The following is an 18941-nucleotide window of genomic DNA, read 5'->3' on the forward strand; positions in this document are numbered from 1 at the left end:
TTTTAGTCATTTTCTTGTGTTTCTTCTCTCTTCTGTTAAACCTCTTTCCTCAATTGCTTTAGAACATTTTAAAGATTTTCTTCAAATCCTGTTTTCAAACGAAGCATTCTTTCTGTAATCTCTTTCTCTCTCTCTCACATATACACACACAGAGACATACACACCAGAAGTCAGTTATTTTTGACAGCATACATGCACTAAACTGAACTCTAGACTTTCTATTTTATTGAAATAGAGAAAGTAAACTGGTCTTATAAGAACATTGGTCATTGAAAGTTCTTTACACTTTGACTTTAGAGGCGAGGGGGACATACTCATTAATTCAGAGAGGAATTACTGAGCAACTACTAAATCTCAGACCCTGTGCTGCATACTCAGGGCACAATACTGAACAAGCCCAGACAGCATTCCTACTCCCACAGTCTGTGGTTTAATTGGGGAATCCTCAAGAAGCAGCATTCTGCCAGGTGCTCTGGCAGTGAAAGTAAAAGGTGTCACAAAAGCTCATGGACAAGAGCACCTGACCAGGATTTAGGGTATTAGGAAAGCCTTCCCAGAATTAATATCTATATCAAAATCTGTCAGGTGGAAAGAAGTTATCCTGGAGGTAGGTATGGCAGGGAAGGAAGAAGCTATTGGTCCAAAATCCTAGTGGCCTGGATAAGAGAGAGGGAAACATTCATGAGAGTTAGAAGGAAGTAGAAAGATTGATGCCTGAGAGGTTACCAGCAGCCAGATCCAGAAAAGTCTTGTAAACCATAGTAAGACATTTAGAGTTCCTTAAAGCAGAGAAGGAACATGATTAGATCTGCCCTTTTAGAAAGGTCAGTCTTAAGAAAGCATGGAGTTTGTATTCAAGGGGTGCAAAACATGTAACAGAGAAGCTTACTAGAAGGCTGTGGTCGAATTTAAGAGACATTTATAAATAGAACCAACAGAAATTGGCAATTAATTGAATGCGGTGTAGTGAGGAAGAGGAAGAATCCAAAATAATTTCTTAGTTTTTAAATTGAGTAATTGGATAGCTCAGGCAGTATGAAACGGAAAGAACAACAAGTTTGGGTGGGAATTTGAGGCCTGTGTGGTAATCAAATTAGAGATACTTATTACTTATTATCTGTGTGGTTATGTAGATCTGAGTATCATATAAATTTAGAAAATATTAACATATATATGATAGCTAAAGCTATGGGGGTGAATAAGGCATTGCATGGCTAACATCCTAATAGGGGATTCTACAGCAGGACAATATCAGTGAACCTAGGGGAGGGAAAAAATGAAGGATTATCTGCCTTATTTTCCATTTGGAGTCCATCTCCAGCATCAACATAGTCAACTACTATTGAATAAGCACTTGATAATATGCAAGATGAAGTGCTAACTTGCTATCACGCTGAGAAAGGAATGATACTTGCCTTCTGGGATCTTTCTCCAGCTAATGAAATAAGGAATGCTCTCTATTATATATATATGTACATATGTATATACATATGAAATCCACTAATTCAATGAATGCCACAGTGGTGCTGGCCACACCTGGGGGAAGGAAACTGAAAGGAAATCTAAGTTCTTTATTGTGTAGGCCACAGGGTATCAAGAGTAAATAGAGGAACACCAGTGATATTAGAGGCAGAAAAACAATAATACACTATAGAACATCAGAAATAAAGAATCCATTCCAATACTACATATTTTTGATATTATACTATTGTGGTTGATGCATAATTGAAATTCATATAAATATCTTTTTAAATATCTAGAAGTAAGATCTTTATTGTTTGCAAATATTGCCAAAGCAGGCTTAAATATTATTGCTATATTGTGTGTTTAGATTAGACTAAATGACACAGGGATTCAGATATAGGCTGAGTAGATATAGATATATAGATATAGATATTAGTTTAGGCTGGGGTGATCAGTGAAGGCTTCATGGAAGAAGTGTTATAGAAAAGAAGCCTTGAATGTCAGTTAGGATTTTGATAATTACAGATGTAGAAGGAGGACAGCATCAGCAAAGCAGGGAGGTAGATAAAAAAGCAAAGCCATACTTGGTGTTAATGAGTAAATCCACTCATTCAATCAATGCCACAGTGGTGCTGGCCATACCTGAGCAAAGGAAACTAAAAGAAAATCTAAGTTATTTATTATGTAAGTCATGGGGTATCAAGAGTAAACAGAAGAACATCAGTTTTGATGCTGTACAGGGTGGACTAGAATGGATGTGATATTAGAGACAGAAAAATAAGAAGACATTATTGAACATCAGAAATAAAGAATCTGTTCCAGATAGTGGCAGTGGGACAGGAAAAATGCAGATATATTATACATTAGACTTTGGGAAAGGAAATTCTATAGAATTTAGTAAATATTTGGATGTATAGGTGTCTAGCTGTAGCTTAAGCTAAGCAACTAGCAGAATTTTTATGGCATGAATAAAAAAGAAAACTAAGAATGGAGATATGGGTTGGGTAGGAAGATTATACTAATGAGATATATGACCTGTTGACTGAGGTCATGAGGGCTATATTAGTTTCTTAGGGCTGCTGTAACAACGCCCCACAAACTGGGGGACTTAAACCACAGAAACGTATTGTCTCACAGGTCTGGAGCTATAAGTCCAAGATCAGCAGATTTGGTTCTTTCCGAGGGCTGTGAAGGAGATTCTGTCCCAGGTTCCTCTCCTAGCTTTTAGTAGTCTCAGGCATTCCTTGGCTTGTAGCTGACATTCATTCTGTGTCTCCACATAATCTTCCCTCTATGGGAATCTGTTCCTGTGTCCAAATTTCCCTTTAGAAGGGCATAGTCATATTAGATTAGGGCCCACTCTAATGACTTCATCTTCACTTGATTATCTGCAAAGACCCTATTTCCAAATAAGGCAATCTTCACAGGTATTCAGGGTTAGGACTCCAACATCTTATGGGGCACACATTTAACTCATAACAATAGTTACCCCAGTAGGTGCATTCAAAAAGTATAAGAAAATTAAAAAGAGGATATACAGATACATAAATCATTTGTATTAAGATAATCATTGAAATAATGAGAATGTGTTTAATCTTCAAGATTGTGACAATTCAGAATTTGAAGGATGGTTCAATTTAGTATTCTGCTTAATATAAGAACTTATCTTTTTAATATATCTGCCAAATAACCCATTAGCTGCTGCTTAAATATTTCTAGTGTTAGGGATGTAATTTCTTAACAACTATAATTTGGTAAGGCTCTCTGTATACTGAGGCAATATATGGATGTGTATAATTTTGCTCATTGGCCCCAGTTTTTTCCTCTGGAGCTGCACAGAGTGAGGCTCTTACATGAAATCAACTTTCAAATATTTAAACAATTTTAAGATTGCCCCCACCCCTGGCATCTAGACTACATGTGCACCATTTCTTCTACTATTCTTCCCATGGCATGGTTGCCAGATTTTCCTCCTTTTTAGTATACCTCTTCTGGGCATGTCTTCCAAAGTTGTAATGTCCTTAAAGAAGCATAGCATTGATCCAGGACAGATCTGTTCGTGGCAGTACACAGTGTTTGTGCCTAGGATTGCAGCCTAAGAGTCTATACATTTTCCCCCAGGAGAGCCATGGAACACTGTTGGCAACTGAAAGCTATAGGCATTTTCCTCCCATTGATTGGTGTTAAACCCAGAGTTTCTAATGCTGTATTTTAGTAGTTGTTTACGTGTGTGTGTGCTTAAGTGTAGATTTTTTACATCAGAAACTTTTAGATTTTACTTTCTGAGTTTACTCTCATAATTATAACTTTTTTGAGGCCAATTTAACAGTCATGTTGTTTGCAAATTTGACAAACTTACATCGTATGAATTACTGCAAGACATTGATTAAATTACTGAATGAAATAGGGGCAAATACAGATATCGGGTCTAGGTATATAAAAACTATTTTGGGGACAGTCCCAGGATTTAGTGTGAGTTATTATAAATCTATAATTATAGGCCGGGCGTGGTGGCTCAAGCCTGTAATCCCAGCACTTTGGGAGGCTGAGACGGATGGATCACGAGGTCAGGAGATCAAGACCATCCTGGCTAACCCGGTGAAACCCCGTCTCTACTAAAAAATACAAAAAACTAGCCGGGCGAGGTGGCGGGCACCTGTAGTCCCAGCTACTCAGGAGGCTGAGGCAGGAGAATGGCGTAAACCCGGGAGGCGGAGCTTGCAGTGAGCTGAGATCCGGCCACTGCACTCCAGCCTAGGGGACAGAGTGAGACTCCGTCTCAAAAAATAATAAAAAATTTAAAAAAAAACTATAATTATACACGTTTTCCACCCTCCTTATAAAGATCTCATGAGAGATTTATCCAACTTCCTGTTGAATCAAGGGTACACTCTCCAAAACAGTGTCTTGCTCTAGAAAATTCAACAAAATAATCAAAACAACAACAATAAAATGTGATTCGTTTTGCATGATTCTTTGTTCCTGGTGAGCTCATGATAGTTCCAGTAATTACTTCTTCCTTGTCTAAGTAGTAAAAATTTGTTTATTTAATAATGCCTTGAAAATATTTCTGGGAATTGACATTGAGCTGACTAATTTATAGTTTCCAAATCTCGCCTGTTTCCTGTATCAGCAGTTGAAATATCTTTCAGTCTTTAGCCTCCTTGCATCACTCTATTATCTACAAAGATTGGAATTATTTGTTATATAAACACCAAAACAGATCTTTTTGGGGTCTTATGAGTAACTCCTATGATTCTGGAGACTGATTCATTCAAAAACAGTTCTCGCACTATTTCTTCAGTCAGCTATCACTTGTAATTTCTCTTTGTTGCATTGTTCTTTTGCTTAAATATATCTTTCCTGACCTTTCTACCACGAGAATGAATATCAAATATTGAAAACACAGTTGGAATAATGTCTCTGACTCAGTCAAGATATAGTTGCAAAAAACAGAAACCACTATAGCTATTTTAACCGAAAAGGGATTAAATACAGGAATTGAATTGCTTCCAAAATCTTTGTAAGGGCTAGAGTAGTAGAATTTAGGCTGGATATCTAGAACTATCTCTCAGAGTAAGATTATGGAACTGGTCTGTAAGTGGAGCTGCTATACCTGCCACAGAAAGGGAGGTGGGAATTCTGAAGCTTCCATTAGAACTGCCAGTTTCAGGGACACGCTGGCCAGCAGCTGTCTGGAGATCAAGAAACCACTGATGTCATCGCTAAGTCATGCTGTGCCTATATAGATCCACACCAGCAAAGAGGGTTTGCCCCATAGCTTGTCTCTGAAGACCCATATTGCTCATGGCTGGATGCCAGAACACTATTGCCCAGCCATTGCAGGCAAAGTCAGTGAAGGCAGTGAGAAGCAAGGTGATCATCTCACAGTCACCTTTTAGCTCTAACATGAAGAGCTACTGATGGTAGACTGTAAATCTCCTCCAAATCCCTGGGTGCAAAGGAGCTGGAGAAATGTAAAATTTAGCTTCTCTGTCCTCCAGAACAGTGAGACAGACTAGAAGGAAGGTGGAATAATTATGTGCTGACTAATACACAAGATCTACCACATTAATAAGTGTCTTATTAATGTTTGATTATCTAAGCATATTTTTCACTCTGTCCTTTGTTCTTTCATGTAATTTTGTACACACTTCTATTATGGTGCCTGTCACATTGTATTTTAATTATTTGTTCACATAATTGTCTTGCTCATTGACTGAGCTCCTTGAAAACAAGAGCCATGTCTTCTGTATTTTTTCATTGCCAGGGTCTAGCACAGTGACTTGCAGATAATAAGGGAAACCAATTTAAGGTTAGAAGAAAGAATGCATGCTTTGGAATTAGAGGAATCCAGGTTTAAAACTTTCCTCCAAAACTTACAATCTATGTGATCTGGGGGAAGACACTTTACCTCTGAAAGCCTTAATTTCTTTTCTGTAAAATGAAGTAATTGTGCTAACCTCATAAAGTTGTTTTGAGATTTACAGGAGAAAATATATACAAAGCATGTGGCATACAGTTGGGACTGAATTAATTGTGATCACTATTATTAGTAGTAGTAAATAAATGGTACCAGGTAAATAAATTATTGAGCGGATTTCCATTTTCATAATTATTCATCTTGGTAGCAAGGCAGATTTCTAAGAGTTCAGGTTGTTTTTCTTTTCCCTTCTGTATCAGTATATTATATTTTTATCAATGCTCTGAAACAAATACATTTTAAAATTTATCATTCTTTGTGTTTTTTCATGCTTATGTTGGTTCAAGGCTTTATTTTTTTGCTCTATTTTTAACCATTTTATGCTATTACTCCTTCCAAAATCTACACGTGTTCTCTTAAAATTTTAGCTTCCCAGAGAGTTCTCTTTTAATACCTGGTTCTTTTTGATGCTTTATATCTCCTTTCTGTTTTATTGGGACAATCTAGGATTAAATTGATTTTTAAGGTTTCTATCCTTCCACCTCCAAAGGGCCATTTTCCCCTTGAGAGTCCTACGCATTAAATCATTTCCTTTTTGGAAATCTAATTTGCTAAAGCTTGAAATTTTAGTGTTATCAGCCTGAGCTGTTATAAATACTAAAAATATAGAGGTTTATTTCAATAAGGAAATTTACTCACTCAACATCACCAGCTAGTTATTTCTCATTAGTGAGAATTAAAATCAAACTATTATATCTCTTTGTTGTTTCTTGAAATTTTTGAGAGTCAAGAAAAGTATTTATTGGAGGTGCTGTTGCTATTAGCAGAAGCAGCCTTCAGGCAGGGATCATCTCACTTGAGGTTGGGGTTAATCACTGTATCCCTCTTCTGTGACCATTTTGGAACTTGCTTTTGGGAGGTTTCAGAATCACTAATGCAAGTTCCACACTACTCTGTGTCTTACCAGGCCAACGGTAGTTTGTGCACAGGAGAGTTTCATTTCTACTTTATTGTTGTTGAAAGGTTCCCATCATGGATTGACTTTAGGGCGTGAATGGAAGTATACTTTCTTCCTCTCTGCACTGTGGGATTGTCTCCATTCCGTTGCACCTTTTAAGCAAAGTATACCTGCTCCTTAGACATAAGCTATGATTAGCTCTCTTCCAAGTCTTGGAAATAACACTTGCTTTCCTACATTATGACATTTGAACTTTGTTTCTGGCTAAGTAGATATTTGAAGCCATAGGTATTGGTATTCATAATAAAATTTATTGAATGTTTATGTGTGACACTATAAAGTGTCACATTTATGAAGATATTATCCATTTTTTACCTGCCGATAACTGTATGAGGTGGGTTTCATGTAGTTATTTTCATTAGTTACTATAACTATATATTTGTGTATTAGTTACTATATTTTCATATAGTTATTTTTATTATTCCTATCTTACAGTTGAGGAAGCTGAGATACATTGATGGCAGGTGCCTTGCCAATGCCACATAGCCATTGAGTGGGGGAGGTGAGCCTAGAGACTAAGTTCTTCCGGCCTGAGAGCCTGTGCTCCAGACACACTGGCTCCCTCTTGACTGTTTTCTCTCAAGTTCTCCTGGGGACCTCTTTCACTACACTTTTCTTTTGTGTGCTTTATATTTTGTCTTTCTAAGTATCTGTAAATGATGAGTTATCTATTTTTATCCTACCCTTCTAAATAAATTTTACTATATGGCTCTCTTGATATGGTGGGTAAAATATTGCCAAAACCTGGAGTGGTGGAGTACGTTCTTTTCCTCCTCTTGAGTCCATAATTCTGGTCTCAGAGGTTTTTTTTAAACAAATATTTTCCTTTGATACCATCTTTTAAAGCCAGATGTTCACTCTCTTTATGCTCTTTTATTTTCCAATGGTATTACTTTGAAGTGAAAAGAGATGTATTAGCTTTCAATTCTTGCTGTAATAAGTTATTGTAAGCAAAGTGACTTAAGATTACATGAATGTATTGTACTTGTGTAGGTCAGAAGTTTAACATAAATCTCACTAGGCTAAGATCAGGATGTCAACAAGGCTGCGTGCCTTTGTGAAAGTTCTAGAGGACAATCTACTGCTTTGTTTTCTGCAGTTTCTGAAGGCTGCCTGAATTCCTTGGCTTTGGGCCCCTTCCTCCTTCTTCAAAGCCTGCATTCTAGCTCTCTCTGATCTTGTTTCCATCACTACATCTCTTTCTCTGATGACACGTAGGAAAAGTGCTTTTAAGGACTTGTGTGATTAGATTGGGTCCACTGGGATAATCCAGAATAATCTCCTCGTCTCAAGGCCTGTAATTTTAGTCAAATCTAAACAGTCCTTTTTGCCATGTAAGATGACATATTCCCAGCTTCCAGGGACTAGGACACGGACATCCTTGAGAGCATTATTCTGACTACCTTAAAGTGTTATGACACCAGACTTTGAGTCCTTTCAATCTCTGATTATTTCTTTTATTTCAACCTCAAGTTCTTACAACACAAATATTTCTAGAGAAAATTCCATTTTGCTTCTAGTAGTATTCATTTCTACATGAGTCAGCAAACATTAGTTAATATTTTGTGTATAATGTCTTGTCAGGTTTTCCATATTTGAATTTCAAGAAACAAATATATTCCTGGTTGATGATATTCTGGTGATGATACTGTCTGGTCTCTTGTGTGGCTTTCAGAAGGGAAACAATATTCACCACCATGTCTCTTCTTTCTGGGGTCATCAGCAGTTGGTTGATTGTACTGAGGGGGTGGAGTGAAGGAGAGCAAGGAATGAGGGAGGAATTCTGTGTTTTCTACTGGTGTCATAGAAAGAGTATTCGAAGTGGCACCACTTCAGAGAGGGACCAGGGAGGAGAAATGGGTATGGGGAAGATTGTGAGCATTGTCTTAGAGAAACTGAATATCCACAGTCCACATAATGCTGTGGGCATGAATGAGCTCATACTACCATTAACAGTCAAATTACATTAGCTCAATGTGTAACTATAAAATCTTATCCTCATACAGTGTACCTTTTTGGAGTCTCCGGAAAGGTGTGCCTTTGCAATTCATGCCCACCGGTTCCGTGGCTCTCCTGCTATTTACCATTCAACACTGGCAATGGTATTTACCTTGTCTGCTGACACTCAGCATTTCCAGATGATGCGCTGCCCTATTTCTCTGGGGAAAAGCTGGCCTTAGAGAGTTGGCACCTGATGCAATCCAAGGCTGTAAAACTCTCAAGAGTCAGAATGGTGCTGATGTCCCTTAATTCTTGCCAGAAATGGAGACAGCAACCCTTATCCTCATTAGTACTTTGTTTTGTTGTTAGGACTTCAAGCAGAACTGCTTGTCTATCCTGGATTTATAAATTTTTTTTTATGAAGTTTAGTTTCTTCCTAAAAATCTCAAAATCCAGTTTGTAAGATTAGGTAGAGGACAAAATGCCAATGTGTTCCTTCTCTTGTCCTTGATTTTTAAATCTTTCCATGGACACAGGCATATATTTTCTCTGTATTTAACCAAAACTCAATCCTTCTTGCAAATCTACTCATGGAAAAACAAGTCAACAGATTCACCAGCTGGAACATTATGTCAGATGCATTGAAATTCACTTTGTCTGACTTTCTTTTGTACTCAGATAGAACCACCAATTACACTGACATGCTGACTTCAAGGTTTCTGTGCACAAACCAGGTAGAAATATTGAATTGCTAGGAAAAGAACAAGAATCTAATCTTAGAGGAGAGGTAGTACTAGTTACATTTATGTTGGGGAGTTACTCGAATAGTGATGGTGCTTTGAAGTTTAAGAATAGAAAGGTTCCCAATGGTGAGCATGGAGAGTGAGAAAAGAATGGACCACAAACAGAACCCTGGGAAATAACTTTTAAAAATTATAATGGAAAAGAGGAACTCACAATGCAGACTGAGATTGTTGGTCTCTAAAGCAGAAAGAGAACCAGGAAAGAGCATTGCAATGAAAGCAAAGGAAGTAGAGAGTTTTTGGAGGGAGAAATAACTAATAATATAAAAATGCAACAAGAAGTTCCAATAAGAGAATGATTTTTTTTTAAATTTTCTGGGCAGAGAATCTTAAGTAGTCAATGATAACTTCAATGAAAGCAATTTTGATAAAGTGGTACAGATGAAAGCCAGATTATAGTGGGATTAGGAGGCACATGGAAAAAAGTGAATGGGAGATGAAAAAATTATTCCTTTAAGAAGTTTGAATTGGAAAGGAAGAAGAAAAAGGACAGGGTGTTAGCTAGGATTTTCTCGGAAAACCTCATCTTGTGGGATCGGGGAAAGGGAATACAAATAGGTAAGGAAGTAAATGTGTGTGTGTGTGTGTGTGTGTGTGTGTGTGTGTGTGTGTGTGTGTGAGAGAGAGAGAGAGAGAGAGAGACCCAGTGACCCAGTGATAAAGTTCATGATGAATGGGCTTGATTTTATCATCAAAGAAGGAGGTATGAGCGTCTACTAAGAGTCATGAAAATAGAAAAGTTGAGGTGAGAGGAGCAAAAGAAGAATATTGAAAATTTCAGATTACCCCTGGAGAGGAGATGGCCATAAACAATTGAAAGTACAGACAAGTGGAACTGAAAATCTTCATGAGATTAAAAATGAAAAATAAATAAATAAATCTTAATAAGGGTGACAATGAGAATGGATAGGCAAAGGGAAGTGAGTGAAGATCATTAGAAATAGGGAGGTCAAGAATAAGACTGTGTTGGCCAGGTGCGGTGGCTCACACCTGTAATCCCAGCACTTTGGGAGGCCGAGGCGGGCGGATCATCTGTGGTTGGGAGTTCAAGGCGAGCCTGACCAACATGGAGAAACCCTGTCTCCACTAAAAATACAAAGTAGCCGGGCATGGTGGCACACGCCTGTAATCCCAGCTACTCAGGAAGGCTGAGGCAGGAGAATCACTTGAACCTTGGAGGCGGAGGTTGCGGTGAGCTTAGATCGTGCCACTGCACTCCAGCCTGGGCAACAAGAGCAAAACTCCGTCTCAAAAAAAAAAAAAAAAAAAAAAAAGAGAGTAAGACTGTTTTCAGTGGATGCTTCACGCAAGTGTTGAAATTCCTCGGCCGGGCGCGGTGGCTCAAGCCTGTAATCCCAGCACTTTGGGAGGCCGAGACGGGCGGATCACGAGGTCAGGAGATCGAGACCATCCTGGCTAACACGGTGAAACCCCGTCTCTACTAAAAATACAAAAAAAAACTAGCCGGGCGAGGTGGCGGGCGCCTGTAGTCCCAGCTACTCGGGAGACTGAGCCAGGAGAATGGCGTAAACCTGGGAGGCGGAGCTTGCAGTGAGCTGAGACCCGGCCACTGTACTCCAACCTGGGCGGCAAAGCGAGACTCCGTCTCAAAAAAAAAAAAAAGAAATTCCTCAGGTGATGATAGGAGGTGGAGTAAGGGGAGAGCCCAGGAATCAGGTACCGGAACTCTTTACTCCAGAAAACAGAAACCAGAGAACAGTAACCAGAAAACAAAAAATGAAAGGAAGTGAGGAGTATATGGGGATGAGTAGAGTTCCATGCACCTAAGAGCAAAAGGAATTTTACAGGAACAGAGAAAACTATGTGTTTGAGGTTGCACTGAGCAGCCTGGAGAATGCTTCCAGGGGCCCACAAGTCCCAAGGTGTGGGCCCACTGAATGGGGTGGGGGATCAGGTCAAAGGTGATATTCCCTAGAAAGATGAGACATAGTGGGAGAGTGGATAGGGGATGGGAATGGCAGGGGACCCTCCTGCATATTTTGGATAGAGAACCATATTTTACAGTAATGACAGGAAGCCTTAGGATTAACCAAACCCAAATGTCTATGAGGCACACGTTGCTTCTGTGAGGGGAATTGGTTGAAGGTCCTTAGAGGTATCTGTTTTCCTTCTGCAGGTGGCTGCCGTATCAACTGTGGAGTGCGGTCAGGCTCCTCCTTTGGCGTGGGTTTACTCTGACTGTGGGAAGTAGGGCTGTGGGTCCCAGTCTCAAGGTGCACATCCATCCTTTATGTCTTGTTTTCTACATGCCAATTTTTGATACTGATTCAACTTCCTTCAGACAGCAGACAGCTCAGGATCTTTTGCTTATTTCTGGCTTCCTTCTTGAATAATTTCTATCAATGTACAACGAGGTTTTTTAACTGACTAATAAACTACAGCAAAAAGAATCACTTTTCCTACACTTTTACTTTGTTTAGTTGGGAACTAAGCAGTAGTTGCAGTTTGTGTGTACATTTAGATACTGGGATGTGGCTGGAGAGCCAGCTGTCAGGGGCATGGCAGAAGCCAGAGAGAATACACTAAGGCAGGGAGGCAATGAAACATGGTAGACTAGAAACCCGGCAATGGCTAATCCCAAACCAGTAGGTGACAGTCATAGAATGGTGAAGCAGATGTGCACTCTCCTTGGGGCATGTCAGAACTAACAAGCTGGAGCAATGGGGCAGAACAGCTTGATATGTCAGCCCCAAGGACAGCCTGTTACTGAGATAATATTTATAAAAACCAAGACATAACTTTGGTCACTCTGAGTCCTTCAGGGAGACATGTAAGTGAGTATCCTTATCTAGAGTGTACAGAGCATGAGGAAAGGTAGGTCCTGGCAGAAATTAAGCAGATTAATGCAGTTTATCCCCTTTTAATACAAAGTTCTGGTCAATGCATGCCCTTTATGCATTTCACTGCATTTATGTGTGGCATTCTGCCTTCCCTTGAATATTAAGCTAATTTGAATGGCACGTCTATCTCTTAATCATTTCTGAAGTAAGGTGCTAATCTCTAAATTTGAAAATAATGTCCATTTTTTCTCATCCTAAGCCCATGAACTGGGTTCTGGTCATATTGGTTGAGAAGCTAAGACATATATCTTCATTAGCTCCGATTAACTTTTGAAATGGTTACCTGTGTTGCAGTAGACAGAGCAATCTGCATGCAAATCAGACACACTGACTTCTGCATGTTTGCTCTCACTGGTTTAGAGGAAGGTCTGGACGGTAGTCTTTGTTTCCAGCAAAATAAGGGTTTCTTCTATCAATTCAGTTAATGACTCTTTCTAGATTTTTAAAATTTATTCTCTCCCTTATACTTGATGACGTATATCTCTATCTCCAGGAAGTACAGGAGTCTGAGTAACCATACCCAGTTTGCTACCAGCATGACATAAATACTGTGATCTGGAAGGGTAATTTATGGCTGGAGAGAGGATTGGGCAAGGAAGAAAAGGAAGATGAGGAGAACCAGCTAATGAGGTTGGGGGTGGAGGAGGAGGCCCCTTGGAGGTTGCTCAAGAGAAATTAGTGGAACTGCTGGGTTGAGGGAGGGTGGGAGGATGGTGTCCAAGACTGCTAGATGGCAGGCAAAGAAGCCAGTAGCACACAGATAGCCAAAATAAGCCATGCCAGGAGCAGGGAGGTTGGAGAAGTGCCTGCAGAGAAGAGAGAGAAAGCTGTCAAGTTACCAACTCCCAATTTTAATTGGAATCCAAGAATAGGAACAGAGAAAGGGTATGGCTTTTCTTCCTTGGTACCCTGAGCTGAGCCCATGCTCAGTCTCTGATTCTCTCTTCCCCCTTCTTTTCTTTTCTTCTCTTTCTTTTTCTTTTCATTTATTTTATTCTCTTTTCTCTTCCCCTCTCTATCTTCTGACCTATTGAAACATCTCCACGTTGAAGACTCACTTGATATCATCGCCCCCAAACCATCAATTCATCAATAAAGGAAATTATACTTATTTCTAATAAAGGAGAAAGTAAAAGAGAATGTGACTAATGTATCAGGAAAACCAGGCAACAACTCAGAAAACATTGTGTCTTCAGGAAAGCAACAAGAGAACTATCCCCCGATCACATATGACGTCATCTCTTGGAGTTTGGTGATTTCTTGCAGCTGAGAGCTAGTTTTCCAAGATATTATAAGTCAATAAAAGATGGTATTTTAAAAGGTCTTTTCTCCTAAACATCTTTCGTTCTAAAGCAAGATCTTTTTTTTTTTGGCTTTCCTTTTATTCCTATATTTGGTTCTGTTCCAGAAAACAAATAAACAATCTTTGGGATTGCCCTTTCTCAGGTGATTTTGCCAGCACATCTTACACTTGGATGAAATAGATGGCATCAACAGTCGGGAGGCAGAGCAAGCTAGAGGGGAAGGGTCATGCTGTCCTAACATGAGCTTCTGGGGCGGTAGATTTCAGTGTCTGCAGCTTGTCTACTAGAATAGCATCAACAAAGCATAATCTGTAAAAGAAATTTCCAACCTGTGTGGCCAGGCTGTCTGCCCAGCTGACGCTGTGATAAGAACATTCCTATCTCTGGAATGGCAGACCATGGCCACTGTGGGGAGCATCTAGTAAGTCTAAGGGGCCATTGAGCTCTGGTTTAGTTGTTCCTTCTTAAAATAACACTTCAGTGAGAATAGAAAGACCCTGTTTGCTTATGGTAAAGTTTTAAGTTTCACTGATGCTGAGAAGCTAAAGGTCTTTGACTATATATGAGTTTAGAAAGAGACCAAATGTTTGTGTCCTTTTCTATAAGCCACAAGTCATGTGTTTTTAACAGACCTTTAATTCTGTGCATCAATGCAAACATAATATTGCCTAGTGCTTTCAAAGTCACCAATAAACATACTTGGTAAATATCATAAGGTAATAGGAGTACGGTAGAGTTTCTATGGATTAAGGGACTAGAAAGAGAGATGTCTATATAATTGTTATTCTTTGCAGTAGCTTTATTATGTGCTTCCCTGCTTTTAACTCATCTCATTTTTTCCTCTTTTACTTTATGTTTTCTATCCTCTATTTCCTTTTTTCTTTTAAAAAATAATGCTTGAAGTAGGCATACACTGAAAAAGAGTTTGAACTGGAATTCAAGGATCATGCAGTGTGATGGAAAGAACAAGAAACTGAGAGTTGGAAGGCCTTCTTCACTGTGGCCTGAGAATAATTCTCAAGACAAAGAATTCATGGGATCATTAGGTTTATCTTGAAGAAATAATCTGGGTGTAGGGTGGGGAATTGAGTATGATGTTAAATATGGAGTATTCATACAAACATTATAGTGTTTTAAAAGGTCATTATGCTATTTATTGGTATGAGCATCCCAAATGTGTATTAGTGCCTTTTCTTCTGGTCTTCACGATAGGCTGGTCTCTGCCCCATGTCCCTTCAAAAGGTAATGCTGGCTGGGAGTGCCATTAGAATCTGATTAAGTCTGGCTCTGCTATTCTCTAAGTACCAATTCTTTGCTGTGACATTTTCTCATCTTGCACGCTCTCTAGGGCATACATGAGTGTGAAGGAGCTGAAGGAGGCCCTGCAGCTGAACAGTACTCACTTCCTCAACATCTACTTTGCCAGCTCAGTGCGGGAAGACCTTGCAGGTGCTGCCACCTGGCCTTGGGACAAGGACGCTGTCACTCATTTGGGTAAGTGAAATGAAGACCAAACATGGTAGGAAAAAACAGAAGACTGAAGGAAGCTTGTGAAAATAAGTTTGGGGAAAAAAGAAAGACAGAGAAAAAGTAAATTTACACAGTGAATTAACTGCTTTGCGCTGAGAGTGGCTCTTGATAGAGCCTGTCAAAATGTTTCAATATAGACAGGTAAGACGTATTAGAGCAAGCAATGACAAATGTTCAGGATGTTCTAGACTGAATCTATAATTTAGGTGAAAATAAATTGCTGGCATAGAATAAGATCATTTTAAGTCTTGCAGAGCCCCAAGTGGGGAACTATCAAATTATCAAGAAGGTGGCTGGACTGTGAAACCTGCTTTACAGTGATCACTGTTCCAGAAGACTGGTGGGCTTCTTGTATGGTAGGACTCCTGAGGAAATCCCAGGAAATTCAAAAAGTGGGGTTTGCCTGCTCACTGGGGAAAACAGTGGATACCTTAACACCAAGTGCAACTACTGAACACAAGAAAGATAATCGTTTTTACAATGTCTTATTATTATAAAGGGAAATCTTACTGAGCAAGCAATAAGAGTGATTACATCCATTTTATAAACATATGGATAAAGAGTAATTATTGAACGTAATTAGTATATATTTCCAAAAAGTCTTAGATAGCATTCTATAAAAATTTATTTTAAAATAAGTTACTGTAATTGAGAGTAATATTTTGTGTTGGAAAAAGAATGGTTAGACAGACTGGAAACAATTTTATGAATGATTTTTAAAAGGTACTGCAAAGTTGGTCTTCCTAGTAATCATATAAGAAGCAGAGAGGAATAAATTAAAGTAATAGAACATAATGCTGTATACGTCAAATACTTGGTCATAGTGAAGTCTAGAACATATTGACTTGACAATCATAGAAAATATGAGCAAGTATTCAAAAGATAACCAGTGTTGTAGATTGGGGAAGGAGGAAGATGAGCAATGCGTTAGCAATAGACAAAAAAAAAAAAGGTTGCTGTTCAATGCTGTTCAAGTGTGAAATGGTGGTAAAAATCCACAGAGTGAATCAGGTTGAGATCCAAAAGGGTTATATATACCAGAAAATGGAGGATATATGCTAATGTATATATACACATATATGAATGACAAACATGTAAGAATCCAAATTAAATGCTTTGCTAGCATGCATAGCTGGGTTTCATTGGCTCTATAGTATCTGATTCAGTTTTAGAGCCCTTTTATCACTAAACTGTATTTTTAGTTCTCAGTACATCAGAAATCAGAAATTTGTGATGTTAGTGTTGGCCTGAGGCTACCAAGGCAAGAGCATTGCGTGTGTTGATAGCATACTGTCAGGTTCCTCAAGTAAGGACCTGATATTTCCAGGGATCCATTATAAACCAAAGAAGGCATTCAGATTTATCTACAATTACTATGAGTGAAAAACTAGGGAAAGAGAGGTTTCTGGGTGGGATGAGATGTTTTGTTGGGCCTGTCAGAAAACAAATTTGTAAGTCATAGGCTGCACTTCATGGCTATTGGTTTCAGGAAAAGTTCTAAAGGATTTTTGATACAGCTGACAGAAAGGGGCTGTAGATTTCAGTCATATATTTCCAAGATGGTCACGTAAACTGGAGACACCCCTGTGCTTTCCAGATGAAAGCTAGTGTGGGTCATTCTAGCCTTCCTGGTAGCAATGGGTGGACTAGAAAGTCATATTCCTGTAATTCATTTAATAGTGAGTACGGGTGTTTTGAGCTACGCTAATCAAAAGCAACAGTAGCAGAGGGGGCATATAACACTATAAGAAAATATCTCCAACTTGGTGCACACTCCAATCACCAATAGTAACCTTTCTGGTGTATGTCTATGGAGGTCCTGACAGCAAGATTTACCCAGCAGTGGCTTCCATAAGGCCAAGGTCTATCAATAGGAACTGAATCTATTTGGTTAAAAGACCTTAAAAAATTATCTTCCTGGCCATTATGGAGACAAATGATGACTTCTTGATAAGAATTGTTGGGCTGGGGCATACCATTGAATGTTTTCTACCTTTATTAGAATTGGGCATTGGCAAGACTCATTCAACTATAAAAAATGGATAAAATACTTTAAAATTATTTATTTGAAAGCATCAGACTGGCTAAGGCAACAAGGATATGAGGAGTCCAATCTCAGAAAGAAGAAAAATGCATTGAACTGAGTCCTGTATATAATTCAGTCTTTTTCCTTTCAGGGAAATTGCCAAATTCTCAGTGGAAGACATAGAGGCAAAGCAGAGAGCAGCAGCCTAGAGCTTGCTTTGGTCTCAAGACAAAAATTAGAGTTCAGGTTTTCAGGGTAACCAAAACTTGAGGGACCAGCATCCTAGAGAAATGGAAATCAGAAAAAGTAAGCCTGATTTTCTGCTTGTGATTTTCTTTTAAGATATTTGTTACTTACTAAACTTACATTCTCAGGGCCACTGGGCAAGAAAATACGTAGAAAATAACTTCTAAGATATTAAAAAGCCAAACAGTGATTTTAGGAGTCTCATAACAGAAGAGAGAAAATTGGGAGTTGAGGCCTTGTCGAGAAGAAGGGGCTCTGAGACACCCTCTGTGCAAGGGTAAACAGAAGTAGCACAGCTTATACAAAGTCTAAAATCTAGCCTGAAACACTTTTATAAACGTTTCAGTAGTTTTTTGGGGAACAAGTGGTGTTTGGTTACATGGATAAATTTTTTAGTGGTGACTTCTGAGATGTTGGTGCACCCATCACCCAAGCAGTGTACACTGTACCAGTGTGTAGTCTTTTATCCCTCACCCTGCTCCCACACTTCCTCCTGAGTCCCCAAAGTTCCATTGTATCATTCTTATGTCTTAAATCCTATAGTTTAGCTCCCACTTATAAGTGATAATATATGATGTTTGGTTTCCCATTCCTGAATTACTTCACTTAGAATAATGGTCTCCAACTCCATCTAGGTTGCTGCAAATGCCATTATTTTGTTCCTTTTTATGGCTGAGTGGTATTCCATGGTATATACATATACCACATTTTCTTTATCCACTCATTGATTAATGGACATTTGGGCTGGTTCCATATTTTGCAATTGTGAATTGTGCTGCTATAAACATGTGTGTGCAAGTGTTTTTTTCCATATAGTGACTTATTTTCCTTTGGGTAGATACCCAGTAGTGGGATTGCTGGATCAAATGGTAGATCTACTTTTAGTTCTTAAGGAATCTCCATACTGTTTTTTCATAGTAGTTGTACTAGTTTACATTCCCACCTGCAGTGTGAAAGTGTTCCCTTTTCACCACATCCACATCAACATCTATTAGTTTTTGATTTTTTTAAATTATGGCCTTTCTTGCCGGAGTAATGTGGTATATCATTGTGGTTTTGATATGCATCCTATCTACTTTTCTTTGTTTTTGTTGCATTTGCTTTTGGGTTCTTGGTCATGAACTCTTTGCCTAAGCCAATGTCTAGAAGAGTTTTTCCAATGTTATCTTCTAAAATTTTTATGTTTCCTCCTGAAACACTCTTAATCCCTGTTTGGAGAAAGTTTATCTGCCTATATTCTAACTGCCTAGAAAAAGAAAGTTAAATATTCTTTGGAGAAAGACATAATTGAAAGCCTCTACAATTGTTCATGCACAGTGTCTAGC

General features: G+C 38.8%; 1 protein-coding gene across 2 annotated transcripts in view; it reads left to right on the forward strand.

Moving 5' to 3' along the window:
* Window positions 1-18941, forward strand: part of PAPPA2 (pappalysin 2) — a 303262-nt gene that overhangs the window by 106285 nt on the left and 178036 nt on the right. For both annotated transcript variants that reach the window (XM_005540072.5, XM_074020862.1), the window contains one exon: window positions 15163-15308. In XM_005540072.5, coding sequence (XP_005540129.3) covers window positions 15163-15308 — 146 coding nt within the window. The remainder of the gene's footprint in view (window positions 1-15162; window positions 15309-18941) is intronic.

Source organism: Macaca fascicularis, chromosome 1, assembly GCF_037993035.2.
Source record: "Macaca fascicularis isolate 582-1 chromosome 1, T2T-MFA8v1.1".
In the NCBI taxonomy this organism is placed as follows: Eukaryota; Metazoa; Chordata; class Mammalia; order Primates; family Cercopithecidae; genus Macaca; species Macaca fascicularis.